The following is a 27,166-nucleotide window of genomic DNA, read 5'->3' as shown; positions in this document are numbered from 1 at the left end:
GTTCAGGCCACATGAGGGGCCCGTTTCTCTCTCACACCACAGTCCCAGACACACAGACTCCAGCACACGCACACACACACAGGCACATACAGACACAGATTCAAGAAACACAGAAGCACACAGAGAAACAGACACAGAACACACACAGTCACACATAGACACACACACAGTCATACACACAGACACACAGTCACACACAGACACACAGACACACACCAACACATGCAGACAGTCACACAGACACAGAACACACACAGACACACATCGGCACACACAGAGACACACAGTCACACACAGACACACACATAGACACACACACAGTCACACACAGAGACACACAGCCACACACACAGACACACACCAACACATGCAGATAGTCACACAGACACAGAACACACACAGACACACACTGGCACACACAGATACACACAGACACACAGTCACACACAGACACACAGACACACAAACACAGTCACACAGAGTCACACACAGACACATACACACACAGAAACACAGTCACACAGAGTCACACACAGACACATACACACACAGAAGCACAGTCACACAGTCACACAGACACATGGTCACACACAGATACACAGTCACACACAGTCACACACACAGAAACACAGTCACATACAGTCACACAGACACACGGTCACACACAGATACACACAGTCACACACAGTCACACACACAGAAACACAGTCACATACAGTCACACAGTCACACACAGACACACAGACACAGACACACAGACACATGCAGACACACAGACATAAACAGACACAGACACACAGACACACACAGACACACAATCACACACAGACACACAGTCACACACAGACAGACACACAGACACCCACAGTCGCACACGGGCAGGCCGAGTGGGCTGGGCCCCGCGCTGTGGGGAGGGAGGGGAGCTGTCCCGGGCCGGGGTCGGGAGCCCCCGTGGGCCGAGGCGGGGATGATGTCATCACTGTGGCTTCTCCCCACCCCGGCAGACGGCCTCGCGCCCCCCGGTCCCCGCAGCGCTTCCTGGCTTCTTCCCCAGTGAGGGGGCAGCGCTGCTCACGGCTGACCCCTCGCCCCGTCCCCCTCCCGCCTGGCGACCCCTGCCCCTGGGCTCCTCCCACCGGGCGCTGGTCTCTGCCTCTTGGCCCTACGCGGGCCTGGGTGAGGGTCGTTCTCCCGCCCCTGGCAGCAGAGACCGGCCTCGGCCTCGGCCTCGCTGGCTTCCTGCCGCCCCGGCCCCCCCTCCCGTGGGGTGTCCCTGTGCTCAGGCTCCTGCAGGAAGCAGCTGGGGCCCACCAGGCCCCAGTGGTTGCCGGGCTGTCCCCACCCAGGGCCCTGCCCTGTGGGTCATGGCCTGGAGGGGGCCGCTGAGATACAGACGTGGGGGACGGAGGAACACGGGGCTCCGGGGGCTGGGCTAGGGCTAGGGCCGTGCGTGGCTGCATGTGCTCTGTGTACATAGGCGTACTCATATGTGCACAAACGGGGACATGTACAAACACATACACGTGTGCAGGTTCAGGCGTGTCCGTCAGTGTATGTATGAGCAGTGTGTGAGCGTGTGTGTCTACATGTGTGGGGATCATGTGTGTACATGCCATGTGTGAGTATGGGCATGTAGGTGTAGGATCATGTGTGATTGTGTGAGCATGTGTTGCATGTGTATGGGATCATGTGTGTTATTGTGTATGAGTGTGTGGGGGATCATGTGTGATTGTGTGTGTGAGAGTGCATGAGTGTGTGTGAGCGTGTGTATGTGAGCATGTGTGTGCACGAGTGTGTATGAGCATGCATGAGTGTGAAACGTGTGTGTGTGCATGAGTGTGTGTGTGTGTGAGTGTGTGTGAGTGTGTGTGTGTGTGTGACTGTGTGTGTGTGAGTGTGTGTGTGCGGTTGCTGGTCTCCCCCCTCACAGGTGTCCGGGTGGTCCCCGCCCCCCTCCCGGCCCCTCCCTGCTGCTCCCGCGAGATTGTGCTGACTCAGCAGCTGCTGGCGCCGGGGCGCGCGGGGGGCTCCGCTTAGCCGCGAGATGAGCTCCTGGCCCGGACAAAAGTCAGCGCGGTGGGGCGGGGGCGGGGGCGGGCGCGTCTCGGCCCAGCAGCTGGGCAGCCTCACTCTGAGCCCAGGGCAGCTGACGACCCCTGGGCCGTGGGGGGCTGCCCTGTGCTGCGTGCCTCCTGGGTGCCTGGGGGTCGTCGGGGGGCCGGGTGTGGCCGTGGGTCCGGCAGCTGCAGCCCTCGGGGCCTGAGAGGGGCCCCGGCCGGGCTCGGCGGGTCCCCGCAGCTGCCGGGACAGCTGGCGCGGCATGCGTGCGTGCTGGTGGGGCCCCGTGCCCCCCGCCCGCCCGCGGCTCATGCCCGCGCCCGGCCCGCCTGGGCAGCCCCTCCTGCGCCCCCACCCCCTTTCCCGCCTGCACGGCCGCAGCCCCGTTGGAAAGCTGCCGGTGAGGCTTGAGGGGGCCCCGGGGCCCACACACGGCCCCGGGCCCCAGGCAGCCGTGGAGACATGGATAGGACGCGGGCCACACGCTCGGGCAGACACACAGCAGCACATGCCTCACACTTGCACATGCATGCATACACATGTGTGTACAGCGAGCACACGCAGGCACACATGCACCCATGTACCCACACACGGGTGGCACCAGCACACGCAGCCTGCAGCCCTGGGGCACTGAGCGCTCTCGTGCCTGGGCCGGTGGCCTGGGGGATAAGCCCGGGTGCCCAGAAGGCCCGGGAGGACGCCTCAGGCCCGGCTCGGGCACAGTGTGGGGCACTCAGGCTCGGACGGGGTGTGGGCACCCCCTCACCCCCTTTTGGGGCTCCGCTTCTGCCCGTGTGAAGTGCGTGTCAGCCCGGGGCCCGTCTCTGGGCCTGTCCAGGGCCCATGCTTGGGGCCCCTGGGGGTGTCACGGGGATGGAGGGGTCAGAGGGCTCGGGGCTGGGCTCCTGCGGTAGGGGAGATGGGGGTCAGCAGTGGCCTCATGGGGCGTGGGCACAGGGGCCGGTTTGTCCTACTCTGAGCCCGAGGCCGTCCACACTCCCGTCTACACCAGTGGGACCGAGTGGCTCGCGGCCTCCGCCCTGGCCGTCCCACCCGCCCCCACCACGTCCTTGGGGAGACCGGCCTGGATCCACGGGCCACGGGGGCCTCGATCACAGACGGACAGAGGGACGGGCCTCCCTCACAGCGGGCCCGGGCTCCCGGCCACACTGGCTCCAGTGGTTCTTTTTTAACGTTTTCTTTCCTTTCGACCCGGCACTCACCGAGCTGCCCATCCCGGGGCTGCCTCAGGCATTCAGGGTCCCAGCACGAGTCCCGCCACCAGCGTCCCCCAACCCCCGTAGGCACAAGGTCATTTCATGTTGTCGCTTATTACAACACAATGGCTAATGGCATTATCAAAAATACTTCAGTAAAAGAGACTGTGTGAGATTGCGGTGGGGGCGGGAGTGCAGCCCCCCCGTGGCGAGCGGCTGCTTCAGACCTTGGGTGGTGTCACTGGGAGTCTTTGTCTGGCCCGGGGCTGGCGGTGCCCGTGGCTGCGTTGGTGGCCGCGTGCTCCAGAATCTGGAGAATTGGGCCGAGTTGCCCCCTGGGCCCGAAGACTGTGTCCCCGACTGCAGCAGCTTGTGCCCTCCTGACCTTGGCCGTGGGTTTCTCACATGTTCACAAAGGGGGGGGGGCTCAAGCGCCCGCCTCAGGGCCGCCGCCCTGACCTCTGCTCTGCCCTGGGTGCTCCTGGGCCCGCCTTGCCCCTGCCCCTGCCCACTCCTGCCTGCCTCAGTGCCTGAGTCCAGCTGGTGGGTGCCCGGGCTTCCTTCCTGCCGGCCTGCAGGGGCCCGGGCCTGCAGACCCGCTCGGGGCCAGGCCTGACTCAGGCCGGCTGTGTTCCGGAGGCCTCCGTGGACGTGGCTCGGCCGTGCTGGTGTGTCCGGGAGGTGGGGGTCTGCGTCTCCCAGGCCCCCTGCCGGCCCCCCGGGCGCAGCCGGGCCCCGGGGCCTCTCGCTCTTTCCCACCGTGCGAGGCAGCCTGCTGTCCGGCTCCAGAACATTCCGGCAGGCCTCCGTGCCCCTTGGCAGCCTGCAGCCGAGCACCTGGCCGTCGCGGATGGCCCCCAGCCCCATGGCCGCGGGCCCGCCCGCACGTCATGCTGCAGGCATCCGCGAGGCCGCGCCTGGCTTCTCTCAGGAGCCGTGTCCTCCGGCCGGCCGCTCTCCCCCGCCCCGCACAGGAGGCCCCGGCCAGGGCCTTGAGCGGGCCTGAGTGTCCCGTGTGCTCCTGAGCACGTCCCCCCGGCATCTCCTGGCCGCCTCCACGCTCCAGTGCTCGTCCGGGGGCCCGGCGTGTCCCCGGGGTCCCCGCCCCCTCCCCTGCTCTGTGGCGCCGACGCTTTCCCAGACGGGCCCGGGGAGAGCGGGGTCTCCCGCGTGCCCCCCCAGGGGCTGCTGCGGCCTGAGCTCCGTAGGGAGACCCCACGGCCGTCCCCGGAGTCGCGTGGTTTCCCGGCGCTGTGGGCCTGGGGCCCGTCCCGAGGCGGGTTTCCTGGGCGGTGCAGGGGTGGAGGGAGCCGAGACCCTGGGCCCGGCTGCCCGGCATCCCGCGCGCCCGCAGTCCCGGGGACGTCGGCGAGGCTGCGCCGACTCGGTTCTGCTCTTTCCCACGGGTGTCGCAACACGGGCGCCGCGCGGAGCACGTGGCGGCCACAGCCGCTCCCCTAGTCTCTCCCGGAACCTTCTGGAATCGCGAGGCGCAGTGGGGGTGGGGGCTTGTCGCCGCCGCAGTGAGTTTCCCGGTGCTGGCGTCTCGGCTCCCGGGCTGCGTGTTGCCGCCGTGTGGCGAGGCCATTCCGTGACCCGCGGTTTCCGTGTTCCACAGCTTCGCTTCCGACCGGGCTGAGGGTCTGCGGCATCCCTCAGGTGTGGGGGCTCTGCCGGCCCCCCTGACTGATTCTCTCTGGAGGACGCGGCTGCTAACGCCCGGCCCCCACCTCACTCTCCGCACTGCTGCCCCCGTCCTGCCCCGGCTGCTGCCCAGGGCCCCCGTTGTCCTTCTGCCTTTGGGGGCGCCCAGGGAGTGTGGACCCCAGGCCTCGTTCTTGCTTGCCTGAGGTGGTGCCTGTGCCCCCTCTTGTCCCCGTGGCCGCCCCTGGGGGTGCTCTGCTCCGGGATGCCACGTGTCGGCGCTCCGGCTGGCGGGGCCCTCACAGTGCTCTTCCCCCAGGGCCGTCTCCGGAAGAGCATCTGCATCTTCCCGGAGAAACGGCGGTGGCCCAGCCCTGCTCTGTGGCTCAGACTGTGTGTCTCGGAGTCCTCGGGGTCGGGCACTGTCCCCAGGGGCCTAGGGAGGCGCCCTCCGTGCTGGCAGCCTCAGTCCCGGAGCTACCCCACCCCACCGCCAGCCCCAGGGTGCCAGGGCAGCGCTCGGCAGCCCTCTGCTCAGGAAGTTCCTCCTGTCTGCTTGGGCCTGCCAGCACTGACCACTCCTCAGAGGGGCAAGGGACAGCCCACGGTCACGGCCTGTCATTGAAGAGGCCACACGTACAGGTGGCCGTGGGGACCGAGCCCCACGCACACACAAGTGTGTGTACACAGACAGTGCACATGTGTGTACGCAATAGACAGGACACATGTATCCACACCTCAGAACGCATGTGTGTGCATGCACAGAAGCACACATGACACACATGTGCATACACAGCACATATGTGCACGTATCAGAGCACATGTGTGTACAAACAATGTACATGTGCACATAGCACACACATGTGCACACATTGAACTCACTGCACATGTGTGCAGCCCGTGCACACACACAACATGCATGAATGTGCAGTCCATGCACTCGACATGTATACATGTGTGCCTGCAGTGCACACAGCCAGGCCTGCTGCTGCAAGCGCTGCTCCCCCGAGCTCCAGGCGCTCTCGGTGTCTGCAGGTCGGGGTCCCGCCGTCTTCCCTGGCTGTTGGTTGGGCCAAGCGGGCGGTGCTCACGGCCTCCTCCTGTGAGCCTGCCCCGTAGCCCGGGGTTGCCCCTCCCGGGTGCCCTGGGCCGTGGCTGTGGGGCAGCTCGGAGGGCCCCGTTTCTCTTCCCGAGTGGTGCCGGCCCCGGCTTCAGGTTTGGGTTCAAAGTGCCGTAGGCCCGCGGGCTCCCCGGGGTGGGTGGGGGGAGAGGGGCCCAGTTGCCAGATGTCAGGGAGCACCGGGGCGCCCCGCGGGGTGGGCACCGGGCACAGACGCGGGCGCAGAGGCTGGGTGGTCATGGCGCTGACCGGGGCAGCGGGCAGTGCGCAGAGCTGGCTCCATGGCCCAGACGCTGCCCGCGGTCCCCGCAGCCCTTCCCGCCCTCTCGGGCCCCTGCTGCACGGGGTGAGCCCGAGTCGGGGAGACACCCCAGAGCTGCCCGCCACACTCCGGGCACAGCTGAGCAGGGCCTCGAGGGGAGGGAAGGTTCTAGAAAAACCTGCTCTGGGAATGAAGCGATGTCTCCTCACACCAGCAGGAAGGAAAGCGACAGCCCATACACACTCACACACACCATCACACTCACACTCACACACATGCACATACACACATTCACACACTCACACACTATCACACACACATGCACATACACACATTCACACACACCATCACACACACGCACATACACACATTCACACACTCGCACACTGTCACACACACATGCACATACACACATTCACACACACCATCACACACTCACATACACACATTCACACACACCATCACACACACGCACATACACACATTCACACACACTTGCACACTGTCACACACACGCACATACACACATTCACACACACTCGCACACTGTCACACATTCACACACACATACACACTCACACACCGTCATACACATGTACACGCACACTCTTACACAAGTACACACTCATAAGCTCATAGACACACAGCACACTCACAAATACAAGCACACATAAACACACACATATAGGCACATATATACTCACATACTCTCAGACACCTGTACACAAAAAACGCTATCATACACACATGCACATTCATACTCTTGTACACACAAACATGTACAATCTCACATAAGTACATACCCACAGACTCAAAGACAAAGGGAGCATGTTCACATACAAATACACATGAGCACATCAGAGCATACAGACACACACATGCACTCACATACTCATACACATGTACACACTAAGAAACTCATATGTCTGCACACGCCCATAAACACACACAAGCACACTCACACTTGTGCACACACTCTCGTACTTGCACACGCACCCACACCTGCATACACAGGGACACACGCTTGTGTACACACATACACCATGCACTCTCACCCACACCGTCCCCACCCTCAAGCTCACACTGGCTTTGGGGGCTCTGGTTTTCCGGGTTCCATCAAATCTCCCTTCTTCTGGCACTGTCCCGCTGCCAGCCCGTCCCTGCCTCCTGGCGTCCTTGTGGGTGTCCTTGGCGGGGGGACCCCAGGGCTGAGGTGCCCAGTGAGGCCCCGAACATGCCAGTCTCACAGGCAGGGGCGGGGGGGGGTCTGCTCTCGTGCTGGCCCTGGCCTGCAGGCGGGGGTCCCACCCCAGGGTGGGGGAGAGTCTCCTTGGCTTCCCCCGCGTGCTCCGTGGGTCCCCTCCGGTGGGGGGGCGGGGCCCAGGCGCAGGGGGCGCGGTCCAGGAACAGGGGGCGGGGTCCAGGCGCAGTGGGAGGGGTCCAGGGCGCAGGATGCGGGAAGGACCCCCGGAGGGCCTGTCTCAGGGCCGGAGCCTCACTAGGCACGCAGAGGGGCTTCCGGGAAGGGAGTGGGCCCAGGGCTGGCCCGCTGCACAGGGTGGGGTGGGGGCGTCGGGCCCAGATGGGGGCCGGACCCGGGTGTCCCCACAGCCTCCCGGGAGCACTGTGCGCCCAGCCCAGCCCTCCCTGGACACCCGGCGTGGGGAGGCCTCTCCAGCGCCTGACCCCAGGATGTGCCCCGGGAGGGGGCAGCGGGGGTGTTAGCCGGGGTCCCACGCCAGGACGGCGTCTTCCAGAGTCTTGGGGGTCAGTGTCTGGCCTGGGGCCGGGGCCAGCACCCCACTGGGGTCCCTGCGGTGACAGCGCTGCCCCCAGCACATGTCGGAGGGCTGCAGGGGTGCGGCGGGAGGCAGCCGGGCGGGCAGATCTGGACAAAGGGTGCTTTCAGGGCCAGCCTGCCCCTGCTCCCGGCCGCTGACCTCAGGGACCCTGACCGCAGGGCGCCGGTGGGCCCAGGCTCGGGGGGGGCGGCCCCCTTGCTCCCGGGCCCTGGCTCGGGTCACCCCCCTGTGCTGGCCCTGCCTGTGGGGTCTCCACCAGCCTGGACCTGAAATGGGGGCCCCGAGGAGGTGGGGGGGCGGGAGTGTCGTGGGGACCCTGGGCCGTGTCCCTGAGTCTGCTCGATGGTGGCCCCGTCTTGCTCTTGTCCCCCAGCCCCGCCGCTCACCCTGCCAGGTGGCCCCTAGCCCGAGCTGCCCAGGGGCATGTGGCGGGACCCTGGGCCCCCCGGGGCCGCCCACGGGCAGGGAGCGCGCACTCGAGGGTCACCCACAGACCCCGGCCGCCAGCATGGCCCCGAGCGGGGTCACCGTCCCCAGGGCCCCGAGCTGCAGGGCCAGCTCAGCGTCCACTCTGCAGACCTTTGCCTCGGCTCTGGTCAGCGCCCCCCCCCCGTGCCCGCCCACCCCAGCCCCCGCAGCCAGCGCAGACGAGCACGTGGGTGCCCCTGGCTCCGGGCTCTGCCTCTCGGACTCGGGAGCTGCTCGGGCCAGCCCAGACGGGGCGGGCCCGGCGGCGGGTGGCTCGGCGGGTCTCTGTCTGTCCCCCTCCGCATCCAGAACCTTCTGTGGGCACCGCCCCGCCACTTTGTCAACACTGCCGGGAAGGCGGGGGTCGGAGTTCAGGGACCCTCGGCCGGCAGCTGCCGTCTGTTCAATACTGAGTGAACAAGGTCCGGCCCGAGGCTGCGCTCCCCGTCCCCGGGGGGGGGGGGACAGTGCGGGCTGGCCCCGGAGGCCGTGGACCCCTGTGTGCACGGCTGAGACGCACTGTCCACTCAGGGGCCCGACTGCATGTGTCTGGCTCACGGGGCTCTGGGACCCCCAGGACACCACTTGCCCAGGCCGCCCCCACCTGCCTATAGAGCCCGGGACGGTGGACACACGAGCAGGGCCAGGCGTCCATCGCACCGCTGGACAGCTGCCCTGTCCCGCAAACAAAACCTCTGTCCCGTTTCAGCACAGCCGGCCCCGCCCACCGCCGGCACAGCGCCCTTCCCCCGGGGGCTCCTGGCTGGCACCCGCGCAGGCCCTGGGGTGCCCGGCAGGGGGGCGCTTGGGGATGCTGGGCCCGTGGGACCCACCAGCCCGAGCCCCACGGGCTGCCTCGGACCCCAGGGTCTCTGGCGGGCCCGGGGTCGGCCTTCCGACTCTCTCCGCCCTCACTTGCACTCTCACTTCTGACTCTGACTCCGACTCATGGCTCTGTGCTCTCTCTTTCCCTGCTTCTGGAGCCGATGCCCCCCTGACTCTCTCGCCCTGTGCCCTGCTTCCCCCCGACTCCCCGTACAGCCTGAGTCTATACAGCAGTCACACAGGGCGGTGACACAAAGGTGGGTTGAACATTGACAAATCAACAAAGAGGGTCAGACTGCTCCTCCAGGAGATTGACAGAATCCCATCGAAGGAGATTACTCCAGATTACTAGGAGATCCGCTCAAGGGCGGGATCCCATCCAGGCTGTGTCGCTTTCTTCCTTCCTCGGCTGGTAATCCACTAAACTAGTTGTAGTAAATTTACTTCTAATATTTCTAGGAATGTCATTCTGTATGAGCACAGTAAGAGATGTATTAGTCTTAAAGCTTGGTTCTCCCTGAGGACATTCACTATATATTCCAGACCACAGTCCTCAGGCCAGGTTAGTCTTCCTAACCCCAGCAGGGTCCTAGTCTCGTCGTTACTTTTGGATCGTGACAGCATTTGTCTATGACCATGCTCTCAACTTATAGTTGAGTATTGTGGTGCTTTGGCCTGGCCTATTTCGATGCCAGGAGAGCTCACAGCTTATCCTGGGTCCATTCCGTCCCTCGTCGGGACCCTGCTTTTGGGGTGCTAGGAACTAAGGGCAACTGAGTCGAGAAATCAGATGCCCAGGAATAAGTATTATTGGAGTCAATCAGCTCCCAAGTTACAAAGCATAATATTAACTGTCTTCCTGTGTCCATACAGAAAGGAAAGGACACTGGTTTAAGGTAAACTGAGTTCCCTGCGGCAAGGCTGAAAGGACAAACCCCATGGTATCCTACATCCTGAGTCTGAGGACAGGATCACGGCACACGGCGGCTGTGACGGGGTGTAGGGGTGCCCAGGGGTGCCTGGCAGCCTCACAGGAGACCCGGTGCAGGGGGCATGACAGACCCCTCCTGTCTGCTGTCAGGGAGGCCTGGCCTAGGAGGCGGGCAGCGGGGGTCCCTCCGCTCTGTGTCAAGACACTGACCACCCCTGCCCCGTCTGCCCTCTTGGGGGCAGGGCCCAGGGCCGCCTCGGAGGTGGCCTCGCCTCAGGCCCAGGTGGGCACTAGCCAGGCCCTGGGGCCACTGTCAGCAGGAGAGCACAGGGGTCTTACTTGTGCAGGAGCGAGGACATGGGGTCAGGCGGTGGACAGACACATGGAGGGCTGGATGATCGGACGGGCCAGCCCTGGCGCTGGCGGGTCCACGCGCCCTCCTGGGGTCCTGCAGCTCGGGGGCTGTCCTGGCCGGGCTCGCTTCTGCACAGACAGCTTGTCCTCGGGGGCCAGTCGTGCCGAGGGCAGCCTCGACGCCACTCCTTCCTGTTGGGGGCCACACCCGGCAGTGCTCGGGGCTGACTCGGGCCCTGCACGTGGGAGCACTTGGGGAGCACTTCAGGAGCACTCCTGGCAGGTCCAGGGAATGTCGAGGTGCTGGGAATGACAGCCGGGGGCACGGCCAGCGCCCACCCGCTGGACTGTTGCTCGGACCCTCTGCAGTTCTTTAAATTTTTATTTTTTAATTTTTTTTGTTTGTTTTTGGGTCACACCCGGCGATGCACAGGGGTTACTCCTGGCTCTGCACTCAGGAATTACCCCTGGCAGTGCTCAGGGGACCATATGGGATGCTGGGAATCGAACCTGGGTCAACCGCGTGCAAGGCAAACGCCCTCCCCGCTGTGCTATCGCTCCAGCCCCAAAACTTTAACTTTTTTGAGGTTTGGGCCACTCCTGGTGGTGCTCAGGGCTCCCTCCCGGCGGGGCTGGGGGTCCCCCGGGGTGTGGGACGGAGCCCAGGGCTGACCCCTGCGCGAGACCCGGGTGCTCGTAAGGTTTGGGCCATTTCTGTAGGTGTTGTTGCCCCCACAGGGCCCCCGGCCCCCGCCCCGCCCCCTCGGCAGCCCCGTGGCGTCCGGCCCTTCCGGGGCTGCTACGGACGAGGCGCTTCCCCGCGTTCTCCCCACCCTGTCAGTGTTGGGGCCCAGGGGACAGTGTCACCCAAAGTTTTATGGGGCCTTTGGGGGGCACTGCTACCTGTCCTCTCGCTCCCTGTCCCCGGGAATGGCCCTCCCATGCCCCGAGGCCTCCGGGCTGGGGCAGGACATGTGGGTTGGGGTGACGGGGGCACTGGCCTCCCCTCTTGCTTAGGGCACCGGCTGGGCGGGTGTCCCTGTGGGGTCCCTCCACTGTCCCCGCACTGGCTCCCTGGGGAGCTCACTGTGGGACCCTGGGAGGTGGAGGCCGGTTCCTGGGCTGCTGTGTGCGGTGGCCCCGGGTCAGCCTCTCTTCTGGGGCCGGGCCCCCCTCCCCCCGTTGAGGCTGGCGTGTGCCCCTCTGCCACGGGGCTGGGTTGCGGCTGGGGGAATGTGACAGCGGGGGGAGAGTCTGGACTCCGGAGGGTCTGTGCTCGTTACGGTTCCACTCAGTCTTGCTTCTTCGTGCAGTCATGGTAAATTTTTCCTTTTGGGGAATTTACCGATTCATCTCAGTGGTTGTTGATTTACAGCCTTTTCCTCTGGAAGCTAACTTCAAAGCCGTCTGCCCATCTGCCTGTCCCTCTCCTGCTCCATCCTCCATCCACCTCTTCACCCACCAGTGAATTCACTGATCCACCCACCCATCCGTCCATGTATCCATCCATCCATCCACCCATCCATCCGTCCATCCATCCACCCGTCCATCCACCCATCTGTCCGTCCGTCCGTCCGTCCACCCATCCATCCACCCGTCCGTCTGTCCATCCAACCATCCATCCATCCATCCATCCATCCATCCATCCACCCGTCCGTCCGTCCATCCATCCATCCATCCACCCATCCATCCACCCATCCGCCCATGTATCCACCCATTCATCCACCCATCCATCCGTCCATCCATCCATCCATCCATCCATCCACCCATCCATCCACCTGTCCGTCCGTTCACCACCAATCCATCCACCCGTCCGTCTGTCCATCCATCCATCCATCCATCCATCCATCCATCCATCCATCCATCCATCCATCCATCCATCCACCCGTCCGTCCGTCCGTCCATCCATCCATCCATCCATCCATCCATCCATCCATCCATCCACCCATCCATCCATCCATCCATCCATCTATCCATCCATCCATCCACTCACCCACCCACCCATCCATCCACTTATCCACCCATCCACCCACTCGCCTGCCCATCCATCCACCCTCTATCTGTCCATTCACCCACCTACCCATCCACTCATCCATCCATCCATGACTGCATCTTCCCCTCCATCTCGCCATGGATCCATCCACCCACCTGTTTATCCAACTCCCTCCCTCCCTCCTTCCCCCCTTACGTTCCCTGCGTGTCCCGTGTTGTCCGGCCATCCATGTGCAAGCCCCTGGGCTTCTTCCACCACCCCGCAAAGTCCCTTTCTCGTTGTTTAATTCTTTTTTTTTCTTTTGGCTTTTTGGGTCACCTGGCGATGCTCAGGGGTTACTCCTGGTTCATGCACTCAGGAATTACTCCTGGCGGTGCTTGGGGGACCATATGGGATGCTGGGGATCGAACCCGGGTCGGCCGCGTGCGAGGCAAACACCCTCCCCGCTGTACTATCGCTCCAGCCCCTCGTTGTTTAATTCTTAAGTTTCATTTTTGTAAAGTTGTTCACCATAGTTGTTTACATTCACCGTTCCAACGCCAGCCCCACCACCGTGACACCGTCCCACCACCATTATTTTGAGTTTTCCCACCACCACCCAAGCCTGCTCCACAGGCAGACGCTAAATAATTTATTTTGTAATGAAGAGTATGAGATGTCACGCAGCCGCAAAAGCAGGCTGTGCGCTCCCGGAATTTTAAAATTTTTAAATATTTGGGGTACAGATGCATCTCTGCAGCGCGCTGCTCCCCTCCGCAGTTCATCTGTGAGTCTCTGGATCGTGGCTGTTAATGTGCTTAGGTGGTGCCCAGAGGGTGTGTGGGTGTGACCGCCAGGACAAGGGAAGGGCGGGGGAGGGGGAGGTCGCCCACCCCCACCTCCATGAAGCCTGGAGTTTCCAGTCTGCCCCCACTTGTCTGGGTTTTCCAGGGGGTCCATCCTTCCTCTCGGGGCCTCGGGAGGCGGGTGGAGGTCGGCTGTGAGTGTGGGGGTTCTGGAAGTTTGCCGGGGTTCCTCTAGGGCAGGCGGGGGACACACCTGCCCCCGCGAGGTGCCCCGGTGGGGCCGGCCTGGCCCGGGGTGGGGTGACGCTGCAGAGTGCTGCTCTCTGCCGAGCGCCATTTGTGCATCTCTGGTTTCGGTCTCTCTTGAGATGTGTTTGTGAGTCTCTGAAGCAAGGCCGGGAAGTGAGCTTGTGTGGCTGGGCCGGAGGTGGGCTGTGGGCGTGGCCCCTGCTAACTTCCGGCTGTTTAACTTCTCAGGGTCCGCCCAGAGGCACAGCGACAATCTGGGGGTACCCAGAGGCCTGAAGGCAGCTCCGGCCGCTGGCGCCCTCGCCCCGCGGGTACAGGGTGCCCTGCTGGGGCACCGTGCCCCTCCGGGCCCCTTTCTGGGAACAGTCTTGATGGCTGACGTTGTGTTCGCCCCTTCCCAGGGCTACCCCGGCCCTCCCTCTGCCCTCTGCGGGGCGTGTCGCTGGGACCTGCCCCTTGCCACAAGGTTCTCCCTGGAGCATCCCGGCCCCCACATCCATGGCCGAGCACTGGAGAGCTGGCCTCTCCGGCCGGGCCCGGGCACCAGCCCTGGCGTCCTGGCGTCGGGGCCCCTGCCCGGGCGGGGCCTGCTGTGCCCGTGGCGAGCCTGTCCCTGCGCCCTGGCCCGCAGGAGATCATCCTGGTGGTCTTCTTCGGCACGGAGTACGTGATCCGCCTGTGGTCGGCCGGCTGCCGCAGCAAGTACGTGGGGCTCTGGGGCCGGCTGCGCTTCGCCCGGAAGCCCATCTCCATCATCGGTGAGTGGCCCGGGGGGCGCTGGGGGGCCTCCCCCTGCCCGAGGGCCACCCTGGGACACGCCGCCTCTCCCCAGACCTCATCGTGGTCGTGGCCTCCATGGTGGTCCTCTGCGTGGGCTCCAAGGGCCAGGTGTTTGCCACCTCGGCCATCAGGTAGGGGCGTGGGTGGGGGCCCGGGTGGGGGGTGTGGGGGGCATGAGGCATGGGGCAGGGTGGGGCAGGGTGGGGTGCGGGCTGCGGGGGGTGTGCGGGGCGGCATCTCCCGTGCGGCCCGAGGACTCGGCGTCTCTCGCAGGGGGATCCGCTTCCTGCAGATCCTGCGGATGCTGCACGTGGACCGGCAGGGCGGCACGTGGCGGCTGCTGGGCTCCGTGGTCTTCATCCACCGGCAGGTGGGCCGGGAACGGGAGGGGCGAGTGTGCCCGCGTGTGCTGGCGTGTGCCTGTCTGTGTCCATGTGCTCGCGTGTATGTATATGCCTGCGTGTGCCTGCATGTGCCCATGTGCGCTCGAATATGCCCGTGTGTGTGCGTGTGCCGGCGTGCGTGTGCTAGCGTGTGTGTGCGTGTGTGTGCCTGCGTGTGCCTGTGTGTGCCCGTGTGTGCCAGTGTGTGCCCGCATGTGCCAGCATTTCTGTGCCCGCATGTGCTGCGTGTGCCTGCGTGTGCCTGCATGTGCCGAGTGTGTCTGCATGTGCCAGCGTGTGCCGTGTGTGCCCGCATGTGCCGCATGTGCCTGCATGTGCCCGCATGTGCCTCGTGTGCCTGCGTGTGCCTGTGTGCCTGCGTGTGCCTGCATGTGCCACGTGTGCCTGTGTGTGCCCGCGTGTGCCAGCATGTGTGTGCCTGCATGTGCCTGCATGTGCCTGCATGTGCCACGTGTGCCTGTGTGTGCCCACGTGTGCCGTGTGTGCCTGTGTGTGCCCGTGTGTGCCAGCATGTGTGTGCCTGCGTGTGCCTGCATGTGCCCGCATGTGCCTGCGTGTGCCCGTGTGTACCGCGTGTGCCTGTGTGTGCCCGCATGTGCCGCGTGTGCCTGTGTGTGCCCGCATGTGCCGTGTGTGCCTGTGTGTGCCTGCGTGTGCCCGCGTGTGCCCGCGTGTGCCTGCGTGTTCCTGCGTGTGCCCGCGTGTGCCCGCCCTGCTGACAGCCCCTCCCGCAGGAGCTCATCACCACCCTGTACATTGGCTTCCTGGGCCTCATCTTCTCCTCGTACTTCGTGTACCTGGCCGAGAAGGACGCCGTGAACGAGTCGGGCCGTGTGGAGTTCGGCAGCTACGCGGACGCGCTGTGGTGGGGAGTGGTGAGCACGCGGGGTGCGGGTGGGGTCCAGCACGTGACTCGCGGCTTCCCCGTCCCGGGCCCGGCACAGACTCGGGCCCCCGTCTGGGCCCAGAGAGGACCCGTGACTTGGGGCCCAGCCCCCCCGGCAGCCCCCGCCGATGCCGCCCGGCTCCCTGTGCGCCCACGTCCGTGTGCTCTGGATGCCTCGGGGGCACCGGGCCGGGGGCCTGAGCCTGGGCTCTGCGTGCCAGGTGGGACGCCCCCACGGGGCTGGGGTGAGTCGCCAGCAGGGCGTCCCGGGCGGGGGCAGCTGCCCGTCCGGGAAGGGGAGCGCCCGGTGCCCCCGCCCGCCCCACCTCCCACACCTGTGCAAACATCCGCCCACCACCGCCCGCGGGAACACGGCCCCTTTGTGCCTGGCTTGGCACCAGGGCCCCGGCCCTCACGCCAGCTGCAGCCCGGCGGGCTCGGCCACGCGCCCCAGGGCCATTGTTCCCGCGCCCCGGGGCTCCGCCAGCAGCTGGCGTGGACGGTGATGGCCGGTCCTGCCAAGGGCCACCTCGGCCAGTTGCTTGTCCCAGGCTGCCTGGCTGTGGCCACTGTGTCTCACTGTCCCGTCCCTGCAGTGACTGTGTGTCTGTCCCTGTCACTGTCCCATTCCCGCAGTGACCGTGTGTCTGTCCCTCTCACTGTCTCGCCCCTGCAGTGACCATGTGTCTGTCCCTCTCACTGTCCCGTCCCCGCAGTGACCGTGTGTCTGTCCCTCTCACTGTCCCGTCCCCGCAGTGACCGTGTATCTGTGTCTCACTGTCCTGCCCCTGCAGTGACCTCCATGTCTCTGCTGCCCCCACCTCTGCCACCATCTGGCCCCAGCAGAGGTCAGTGGGTGCAGGATGGCTCCTGAGGGGTGTCCAGGCTGCGGGGCCTGTGCATTTGTGGGGACCCTCAGGCCCATCAGACCAAAGGAGCCATGGGGGTCCTCAGGCTCTGCTGGCGTCTGGGGGGGGGCTGGGGGTGATGGTACACGTGAGTGTGAGGGGGTGCGGGGCTGTGTGGGGAGTGGCAGGGTGGGTGACAGTGTGAGTGACTGGGTGACCGTGTGGGTGACTGTGGGTGAGTGTGCGGGTGAGTGTGTGGGTGAGTGTGTGGGTGAGTGTGTGGGTGACCCAGTGAGTGACCATGTGGGTGACTGTGGGTGAGTGTGTGGGTGAGTGTGTGGGTGACTGTGTCGGTGACTGTGTGGGTGAGTGTGTGGGTGACCCAGTGAGTGACCGTGTGGGTGAGTGTGTGGGTGACTGTGGGTGAGTGTGTGGGTGAGTGTGTGGGTGAGTGTGTGGGTGAGTGTGTGGGTGACCCTGTAGGTGACTGTGTGGGTGAGTGTGTGGTTGACCGTGTGGGTGCCTGTGTGGGTGACCGTGTGGGTGAGTGTGTGGGTGAGTGTGTGGGTGACCCAGTGAGTGACCGTGTGGGTGAGTGTGTGGGTGGGTGTGTGGGTGAGTGTGTAGCTGACCGTGTGGGTGCCTGTGTGGGTGCCTGTGTGGGTGACCGTGTGGGTGACCGTGTGGGTGACCCTGTGGGTGACAACGTGGGTGCGTGGGCGGCTGGGTGCGGGCGGTGCGGCTGCCATTGCCATGGCCCTAAGCTGTGGGTGGGAGGCGGCCAAGGCTCCGTCTGGCCTCAGCCGGCTGCTCCTGGGCCTGGCTCCCCCCGAGGGTCCCGCGGAGGCTGGCTGGGGAGGCCGTCAGCCGCATGCCCGGCTCCGGCCCCGCGTGGGCCCCCCGGGAGGCCGCGGCTGGCCGTGCGGGAACAGACGGCGTCTGTCCGTGCGGCCGTGCAAACACAGCTCCTCTGTGACGCGCTGGGGGTCTCGGCCCAGGAGCCTCCCGGCGCTGTTTACCCCCGAGTCTAAATTTAGAACCGAGTGAAGAAGCCCGAGGCCCCGCCACTGCCTGTGAAGCGGCGCCTGTTCCCGCTGTCCGTGGTGGCGGGCCCGGCCCCCTGGCAGGACAGGGCGAGAGCACGGCCCCCACGCCCGCCCGCCAGCACCCACACGGGGTGGGAGGCCGGCCCGTGTGCCAGCACCCCCGACCTGGCCGCCCGGGCTCCCTGCGGGCTGGGGTGGGGTCTGCAGGCCCCACGCACACGTCTGTGGGTGTGGGGCCCGCCCTGGCTGGGCTGCAGGCTGGGTGGGGCCTGTGAGCCCCTCACCGGCCACAGCAGCAGCCCCTCCCCCGACAGCGAGGCGCCTTCCCGGGTTCGAGGCCCGTGCCACTCGTCCTCCCCCATGTCTGCGAGCGGCTCTGCTCTCCCGGGGCCCCGGCTCTGTCCCCTCTCGGCTGTGTGGCCCACCAGGAGCCCATGCCAGCACCCCTGCCTTTGACCCCCCCCAGGCAGTGGGGGGGCGCGAGGTCGCTGAGGCTTGGACTGCGGTGGCCGCCGGGGTTCCTCCACCCGTGGATCCGTCCTGGGTGGGTCCCAGCCGTGGCTCCAGCAGGGCTGCTCCTCCCGACCTCAGTTTCCCCCGTCCCTTCCCTGGGGAGACGCCCCCTGCGACATCCTGGGGCTGCCTCGTCCCCTCCAGGAGCCTCTGCAGAGGCAGCAGGGTCCCCGCTGGCAGTCTGGACAGACACAGGGGCCCTGCCAGTCCCCTCGGTGGCTGAGCTGGGCGCGGGCTGTGCGGGCGGGGGCTGTGCTCCCCACGCTGGTTCCGGGGAGGCGGCTGACGTGTGCAAAGGTGGTGGTGGGGGACCCCAAGTGCTGGGTCCCGTGTTGGGGGAGGCGGGGGCAGGTCCCTCCCGGCTGGCCCCTGCACAGCCCCTGCTTCTGGGTCCCCTCCTCTGTCTGTGCCCGCACACACGGGACTTTGTCCACACGTGTCCGGGAGCCACTGCGGGCACCTCAGGGCCCGGCCACTCTGGTGGGCTCTCCGCACGGACGCCCAGGCCCCAACCTGCCATCGGCCCTGCTTGGGCCCTCAGGGCCTCTGGCTGGACCCCTGTGGTCACAGCACATGGCTCTGGGCATCCCAAGCCCGGTCAGCGTGGCCAACTGCATGGGTGCCGTGTCCGTGGGTGAGCGTGTGCATTCCATGGTGCTGTGTGTGTGATGGTCTGTGTTGTGAGCACACACGCATGCCCCGTGGCGTGCACTGCTGTGATGAGTGGACATGTGCACAGTGTGATGTGTGTGTGTGGCATGTGTGGTGCTGTGTGCATGGAGTGTCATGTTCATGAGTGTGTGCCACTGTGCAACATGCAGTGTGTTCATATATGTGGCCCATACGTGTGAGTTATGTGGTTTGCACGTGTGTGACGTGTGTGTTTCTGCTATGTGGTGCATATGTATCAGATGCACATATATGCCATTTGATGTGCCTGTTTATGAGATACATGCATATTAGCCATGTTGATGCACATGTGTCATGTTGTGTGATGTGCATGTATCTGGCATGCACAAATTTCTACCATTTGATGTTCATACATGTGATACATAACATATTGCTATTTGATGCACACATATGACATATATGTGTCCATATGTCCATGTGGTATGTTTGTACATGACACATAAGTGCACATGTGTTTGAGGTACATGTATAGGCTCACTTCTGTTTTGTGCCACATGTGTCTGTGACATTTATGTGACACACCAACACACATGTGACATGCACGTGTATGACACACATGTGCCGCATGTTGCCACCTCAGCACAGGTTAGTGTGTTGCATGGTTGTGAGCACACGTGTGTCCATGTGCTCTGTGTACATGCCGGGATGTCCCCATGTGCTCAGGATCTGTGTCTCTGAGGGTGTCGGGCCTTGCAGGGGCTCTCTGTGCAGGGGGAAGTCAGAGGGCAGCCTCTCTGGGGGTCCTGGGTCCTAGCTCTCTGGGCAGGACCCCCACGGTTCATGTGTGACCTCGCCCCAAAGGTGGCCCTGGCTGGGATCCACGGGGGAGTGGGTACCTCGGGCCTCCGGGCTGCCCTGCCTCAGGTCTGGGCCTGTGGGGGCTCCTGGCCACCCCCCTGGGCCCCCCTCAGGCAGGGCGTGGGCCACGGCCCGGGGCATCTGCCCAGGTGCCCGGAGAGGACCAGTCACGGAGGGGCAGGTGCTGACAGGCCCGACAGTGTCCATGGGCCCCGACAGTGCTCAGTAGCCCCGACAGTGTCCAGGGGCCCCGACTGTGCCAGGTCCAGTGCCCAGCAGCTCCTGCAAGCAGCCCCACCCGCCCCGAGCCCGGGGTGGTCAGCCCGCAGCGGCCCCAGGAAGGAGGGCGCGGAGCAGGTGGGCCGGCCTGCGGGACGTGGCCAGTCCTCTCCTTGTCCCGCCATCTGGGCGGGCACAGCGCTGAGGGCTGCGGCCTCGGTGGTCCCGGCCCGCCTGCCAGACGCCCCTCCCCCCAGGTGACGGTCACCACCATCGGCTACGGGGACAAGGTGCCGCAGACGTGGGTTGGGAAGACCATCGCCTCCTGCTTCTCCGTCTTCGCCATCTCCTTCTTCGCGCTGCCCGCGGTGCGTCCCGCAGGGGGCTCCCTGGCTGGGGGCGGGGGTCCCGGGGCTCGCAGGCGTGTGTCACGTGTGTGCCCGGCGGGGCTGCTGTCTCCTCAGGGCATCCTGGGCTCCGGCTTCGCGCTGAAGGTGCAGCAGAAGCAGCGGCAGAAGCACTTCAACCGGCAGATCCCGGCCGCCGCCTCCCTCATCCAGGTGCCGCCGCGGGCCGGGCCGCAGGCGGGGGGGGGCTGGTGGGGCACCCCCGGGGCTCTGAGGGAGACCTGTGCCCCCGCAGACGGCCTGGCGGTGCTACGCAGCCGAGAACCCCGACTCGTCCACTTGGAAGATCTACGTGCGGAAGCCGCCCCGCAGCCTCCCGCTCGCGCCCAGCCCCAAGCCCAAGAAGTCTGTCATGGTAACCGCGAGCCGGGGGGCCACACGGGGGGCCGGGGGGGCCGGGGCCCGTGGGGGCCACATGCGGGAGCCACGTCCGGCCCCCACCTCCGTGGACAGCCCAGCCCACCCCATTCCCGCTGCGACCCTGAGGTGACCCCGCCCCGTGCCCCGCCCTGGTGCCCCCCTGTGTTTGGCTGTGGGTGACCCTCTGGCCTGGCTGTGGCCGAGCCCCAGGGCCCCGCGGGGTCTGTGTCTGCTCCTGGGAGTTCCGGGCTCTCGGGGGTCCTCGGGGGCCTCCCGCGAACCCTGCATCACACTTGGGGTTTTTCAGGTGAAGAAGAAAAAGTTCAAGCTGGACAAGGACAACGGGGTGAGTCCCGGGGAGAAGGCGCTGGTGGTCCCCCACATCACCTGCGAGCCGCCGGCGGAGGGGCGGAGGCCCGTGCACTTCTCCGTGGACGGCTACGAGACGCCGGGTGAGGCCCGCGGTGGCGTGGGGGGGCTCGAGCCCTCGGCGCTGTGCGCTCTGCCCCCTCCCTCTCCCCTGGCCCTTCTCAGCGCCCGGAACCCCAGAAGGTTCCGGCACTCCCAAGGCCTTCCAGATCCTTCCGGAACGTTCTGGCTCCTGCTGGAGCCCCCTAACGCAGGTGGCTGGGGGCGTGTCGTGCCTGCACTGCGCCTTGTCCCTGGACGGGCTCGAGGCACAGGGTGGGCCCCGGCCCCTGGCAGAAGGCAGCGTGGCCCCCGAGAGGCCAGGCCCCACCCACCGGGAGCCCCCACATGCCTGCTGGGCCATTCCCGGGGTGACCCGCCAGCTCCCGCCTGGGCACGGCGGCGGCACGAAGGGCACTCGTGACGAGTGCCGTGCCCTGGCCTGGGACGGGCCCGAGCGGGCACATTGTCCCCATGCTAATGGGGTCTCGGCAGCCGCGGAGCCAGCAGTGCCGAGCCCCGCGCTGGCGGAATGTTAATGAGGCGCCTTTGTGCGGGGCCCACGCCCGGCCCAGGCTCTGGGCTCCAGAGAGTCCCTGGGCACAGCCTGGCACGTGTGTGTGTGTGTGTGTGTGTGTGTGTGTGTGTGTGTGTGTGTGTGGTAGGACAGCTGCTTCCTGTGCTCTGGGCAGGGCATGAGGGCGCCCCTCACACGTGACCTCCACACGTGTCTCCCACACGCATATCCTACACACACCTGGTACATATCTTTGGTACACACATCTCTTGTACATAGTCTCCTGGATGCGTATTTTCTGCACACATGTGTCTTGTACATATATCTGTTTGTCTTCTGCACATATGTGTCCTGCACATATGCCTCCTGCACATGGGTCTCCTGCACATATGTTCTCTGCACACACATGTCCTGCACACATGTTCCCGCACACATGTTCTCTGCACACACATGTTCTGCACACACATGTCCTGTACACATGTCTCCTACACACGTCTCCTACACATGTGTTCCTGCACACATCTGTTTGTGCACTCTCCCATGCACACACGCCAACACAGTTCCATACGTGTCCCAGACCCCATGACCACTGTGTCGCAGATTTCTGGGCAGATTTCTCTGTTGTGACCCTCAGCCCCGACGTCCGGGCTGAGCTGTCCCCTCCTTCAAGGTCCTGGGGCCTGGGTTGAGCTATGGTTAGTCCCCAGATGGGGAAGCTGGGGCGGCCGGGACGTGCTCGGCCCGATTGGGGCAGAGTGGTGCGGGGGGCCCGGCTGGGACCCGCCTGCGTGTGGATGGGTCCCGGGTGTGGACGGTCCGTGTGTGAGGCCCGGGTGGGGACAGGCCGCGGTGGGTGCTGCTTCTGGTCACCTCTCCACAGTGTGGGAGCTGGAGGGGCGCCTGGCCCCCCTCCCCAGGCTGTGTGTGCCAGCCAGGACCCTCCGCCCAGCACAGCCCCGGCCCCGTGCCCAGGCCCAGCCGTGTCCACCCTGGGCCGTGCTGTGGCAAATGGCTTCACAGCGGCCATTGTGAGCTGCCCCCTGACCACTGTGGTCTGTGCCGGTTGGTCTGTGTGTGGGGGACACTGCAGGGACCCTCGGAGACTCCCCGTCTCTCCTGGCTCTGAGAACAGTGCTCTCTGAAGGCCTGTCCCTTCGTGCCGCCGGGCTCACGAACCCAGGGCACCTCGTTCCTGCTGGCCCTAGGGACAGCTGCCGTGGGCTTTCTGGGTCACATCTGTCACGGTGGGGGCCTGGGGGACGCCCTAGTTGCTGACCCTCCGACTTGCTCCTCTGCCCAGCTCGGGGCCCCTCCCTCCTGCCTCCTGCTTTCTGGCCGCTGTGAGGTGTTGTGGGGGCTCTGGCCTGCAGAGGACCCCTGATCTGAGTGAGGGCTCAGCCCTGCCGTCCACCCTCACCTCTGGGCCAAGGCACAGACAGACAGACTGACGGACAGACACCCCTCTCAGCCCTCGGCTGCTCGCGTGTGAACCCTGTGTCCTGTCTCCCAGACCCTCCTGGCCCTGCACAGCAGTGCCCGTGGCGGGGGAGAGGCCGGTCCAGGACTTTTGGGGTGAAGACAAGCCGGGCGCCTCGTGGCCGGGTGGGCATGTGGGGGGCGCGGGCCTGTGCCGCTGCCCGGGGCTCGTCTCTCGCTCTGCCCGCCCCGTCTCCTCCAGCCTGGCCTTCCTGGACCCGGGGAATCCCAGGAACCATTGTGGCGTGTGGAGGGTCCAGCCCTCCTGGCCATGGGGACGGCGCTGGCCCCACTCCAGGAGGCGTTTGCTGACCCCTGACCCCTTCCCGGTTCCAGAGCGGGGTTGCGAGGCAGGTCTGGCGGGTGCCCTGGATGTCGGTGGGCTGGGCACAGGCACTGGACCGCCAGGGTGAGGCCCGGCCAGCCCTGGGGGACTTGGGGGGCCCCCCCGAGGTCGGGCCTGCACCCACTGTGCTATTGGGTGTTGAGTTGGGCGCGGACCCCAGGCCACTCACACTGGCCCTCGGAGAGCCTCTGGGGACTGTCCGCTGGGTGGGGGGTCACGGGGAAGGAGCCCCTAAGTCTGGCCCCGCCCCTCTCCGAGGGGTCACCTGGAGCCCTGCCCAGAGGAGCAGTTCTTGGGCTTTAGGGTGCAGGTCACCCCCCTCAGCTCCCGCCCGCCGGGTTGGGCCGGCCCTGGTCTGGGTCCTGCTCTCAGCCCTGCACCCCCGTGTGTGTCTCGGGAGGGGGCAGGGCAGATGCCGCAGGTGCCCGGGAAGGGCTGGGGGCTCACGGGAAGCTGTGCACCCAGCCTGGCATTCCACACTTTGGGGTGACGTCTGCGGGGCCTTCAGAGCCCTGTTCCACCTGTGTGCACCTCTGGGGTTGAGCCGAGTGGGAAAGTGCGAAGGGGTCGGCCCCTCTCCGAACCCCAGCCAGCAGAGGGACGGGGGCTGGCAAGTGCCCCCGGCCTTCTGGGACCAGGACGAGCAGAGAGAGAGACGGAGGATGTGGGGAGACGCAAAAGCAAAGGCCGCGAAGGCGTCCCAGAGCCCGAAGTCACGAGGGGCACAGCCGAGGCGCCCCCGGAGAAGGCGAGGGAGGCGGGGAGACAGAGCAAGGTCCCGAGGGCCTCGGGAAGCACAGGAGCACCGGCTCGGGCTTTTCCCAGAAGGGCATGAAAACAGGGCGGAGTCTGCCCTCGGGTACCAAGGGGCTGGATGGTGCCGTGACCGGGGACCGGGGAGGAACGAGGTCTGGGCAGAGGGGGGAGGGGGCGCAGGATGGAGCCGTGCGACTCCCCCACCCCCGGCCGGCCGTGGAGACGGAGCGGGAACGTCTCGGGGCAGCGGTGAAGTATGCAGGAGCTAGATAACGCTCGGCGCTGAGCTCCGTGTCCGTGAGGAAAATCAGAGTCGTCAACGGCTTTTCCCCAAAGAATGCTCCGGGCCATGTGGCCGCACAGGCCGGCCCTGCCAAATACCTCAGGAAGAAGAAAATCGATTTCAGACAACATTTCCTAGAAAATTGGAAAGGAGGGAGTGGGCCCGAGCTCATCGTGCAGGGAGCATTAGCTCCGACCTGAAAGCCGGCCAGGGACGGGATGGGAAAGCGGGGCTGAGTATTCCTCGCGGACACAGAAGTGAAGTCTAAGCAAAAATCTCCGCTGCTCGCAGCCAACCCTGCACTTGGTTGGGGTTTTTGGGGTGGGGGACACTTCTGGCAGTGCTCGGGCCATTCTTGAACCATGAAGTAGTGCTCAGAGACCCCCCCGCACCACACCCAGCTGTGCTGGGGCCACCAGGCCATGTTCAGGGGGCCGTGAGGGCCAGGGACAGAACCGCGAGTCTCACGCAGGCTGGGCGAGCGTCCCTCCACGCCCCCCGCCCCCCGCCCCCAGCCCCCAGCCCCGCCAGCAGAGCCCGAGGCTGGCACAGCCTGACCAGCCTGGACTTTCAGAGGCGACACAGGTCGACATTTTGAAAGTCCATTAACTCCTGGAACTGGTGGGAAACAGGCGCCCAAGCAGCTGCAGAAAGTCAGGACAGACTCCCCGGCGCCGAGGGCGGAAGGAGCCGTGAGAATCCCACCGGAAACCGGGGCCCGCCTCAGCCCCACATGCCTCAGCCCCACACGCGGCCTCCAGCCCAGGGCGGGAGCTGCCGGCCCCGGGGCCTGAGCAGGACAGTCTCGGGCCAGAGCGGACTCGGGCATGTGTGACCCACCTGGCTTTTCTGTCAGGGTTCGAGACATGCTGGTGGGAAAAGAGCGTCTTTAAGCAGAGAAGCGTCCCCACAGCCACCCTCCATCACCCATAGACGCTCGCCCAGAATGTCGGTGAGACCTAAGCTTAAAGCCAGAAACTTCTAGAAGAAAACCCCAGAGAACGTTTTTCTGATGTCAAGTCTCAAGATTGTGTTCTGTGAGGCCCAGGTGTGAGCACAGCACAAGCCCCAAGGAGGGCAAGTGGGGGGCGGGCCCAAACGGAACCCCGGGCTCTGGGCGGGCCCAAACAGAACCCCAGGCCCTGGGCGGGCCCAAACGGAACCCCGGGTTCTGGGAGGGCCCAAACGGAACCCTGGGCTCTGGGCAGGGCCCCTGAGAGGCCTTCGGAGACCCTTGCTGCAGGGAGGGGAACTGCACCGCGGCTAAGTGCCACTGTTTCTAGAAGATTCTAGACTCGAGAGTGGCTGAGAGGATGCGGGCGGGGCTGCTGCAGTGTGCGCTGTGTGGAGGCTGGTTTGTTCGTGAGCAGCTAAGTGCCACTGTTTTTAGAAGATTCTAGGCTCAGAGCCCTCGGGATTCTGCAGGGGGATCTGGGGGGGGGGGGCTTTGCCCCTCACAGTGACAGGAGGCGCCGCCACCTCTCCGCAGGAGTGCCCCCTCATCGTGAAGAGATACGAAAGTGGCTAAGGCGGCCCTCAGGGAAGGGGTTGCCCTCGGGTCTTTGGGGGGACGAGGCGGCAGGGGCTGGGGAGGAGCCCTCAGAAGCAGGGGGGTTCCGGAGCGCCACATTCTGTGCAAGGGGTCCCGGGAGGCGTGGCCTTGGTGGCCTTGCTGGTGGGGTCAGCATTGAGTGACCGGGACCATAGCTTTGAGAGTGAATTCGATCTCGTGACCCCGCCAGCCGCGCTGGGACACGTTCTGTGCTGACGAGCATATCTGCAAGTGGCCCTCGGCTCCCGCGCTGTTGGGGGGCGCAGCGAGCGGCCCCTGACCCGTCCACGGGCTGGGGTGGGCTACTGTGATGCAAGACACCCCCATCTCTCAGCTGAGAAACAGCAGAGCCGGGGCCCCGGGGCTAGGGGACGTGAGGCCGGGGCTCAGACTCAGGGTTGGGGCCTGTGTCTGGAGCTGCCGTCTCTGCCGTGTCCTGGGAGCGCGACGGGGGTCTCCGCCTGTCTGCACCCCCCCGGGCCCCGCCGCAGGCCATCTCTTCAGAATAGACGGACTTCGGCTTGCGTGTGTGTAAAGAGAACATTCTCTCCCGGTGACCCCAGGGTCTGCGTTTATTATCTCTCTGGTTGAACCGTTAACTTAGTTTCTTTTTGGTGTGTTGTTTGGGGCCACACCCGGCGCTGCTCCGGGCCTATTCCCGGCTCTGTGCTCAGGGCACCAGAGGGGACGCCGGGAATTGAACCTGGGTCAGCTGTGTGCAAGGCCGTTGCCCTCCCTGCCCCGTTTCCTCGGCGGCCGTACGGACCTTCGCCCTGTCGCTGCTTTTTCCTAACGTCATGGGAGACTCATCTATTTTGGCACACTGTTATTTTTAGAAAACCATCCCTGTGCCACCCGGCCGTGCCAGGGCTGCGGGCGGACTCCGGCTTCCGGGGGTGGTGATGGAGGCGGCTGCGGCCGGGAGGTCTCAGGCCCCGCGGTTTGCGGGTGACGCAGGTCACACGGGGTTTTCGTTCCCGAGACCCCAGACGGTTTCTCCCGATGTTTCTGGATCCTTCCCTCCAACCTCCTTGTCCACCCGGGCTGTCAGTCCCCGCCGGAGTCCTGGACACGCAGGGGTGGGGGCCTGGCCTGGCTGCTCCCGAGTGGCAGGTCTCCCGTCTGTGTACGTCTGTGTGTCCACTGAGGCACGCGTGCCTCAACCTCCC

The 27,166-nt window shown here is 65.3% G+C and overlaps 1 protein-coding gene across 1 annotated transcript in view; it reads left to right on the top strand.

The window, feature by feature from the left end:
* The window catches only part of KCNQ1 (potassium voltage-gated channel subfamily Q member 1), a 159,448-nt gene that overhangs the window by 5,725 nt on the left and 126,557 nt on the right, over positions 1–27,166 (top strand). Inside the window, exons 2-9 of the mRNA XM_004603110.2 lie at positions 14,340–14,466; positions 14,541–14,619; positions 14,762–14,858; positions 15,627–15,767; positions 20,150–20,260; positions 20,357–20,452; positions 20,535–20,654; positions 20,967–21,111. Of these exons, the coding sequence (XP_004603167.2) occupies positions 14,340–14,466; positions 14,541–14,619; positions 14,762–14,858; positions 15,627–15,767; positions 20,150–20,260; positions 20,357–20,452; positions 20,535–20,654; positions 20,967–21,111 (916 nt within the window). The remainder of the gene's footprint in view (positions 1–14,339; positions 14,467–14,540; positions 14,620–14,761; positions 14,859–15,626; positions 15,768–20,149; positions 20,261–20,356; positions 20,453–20,534; positions 20,655–20,966; positions 21,112–27,166) is intronic.

Source organism: Sorex araneus, chromosome 6, assembly GCF_027595985.1.
Source record: "Sorex araneus isolate mSorAra2 chromosome 6, mSorAra2.pri, whole genome shotgun sequence".
Lineage (NCBI taxonomy): Eukaryota > Metazoa > Chordata > Mammalia > Eulipotyphla > Soricidae > Sorex > Sorex araneus.
This window is presented reverse-complemented; position numbering and strand designations above follow the sequence as displayed.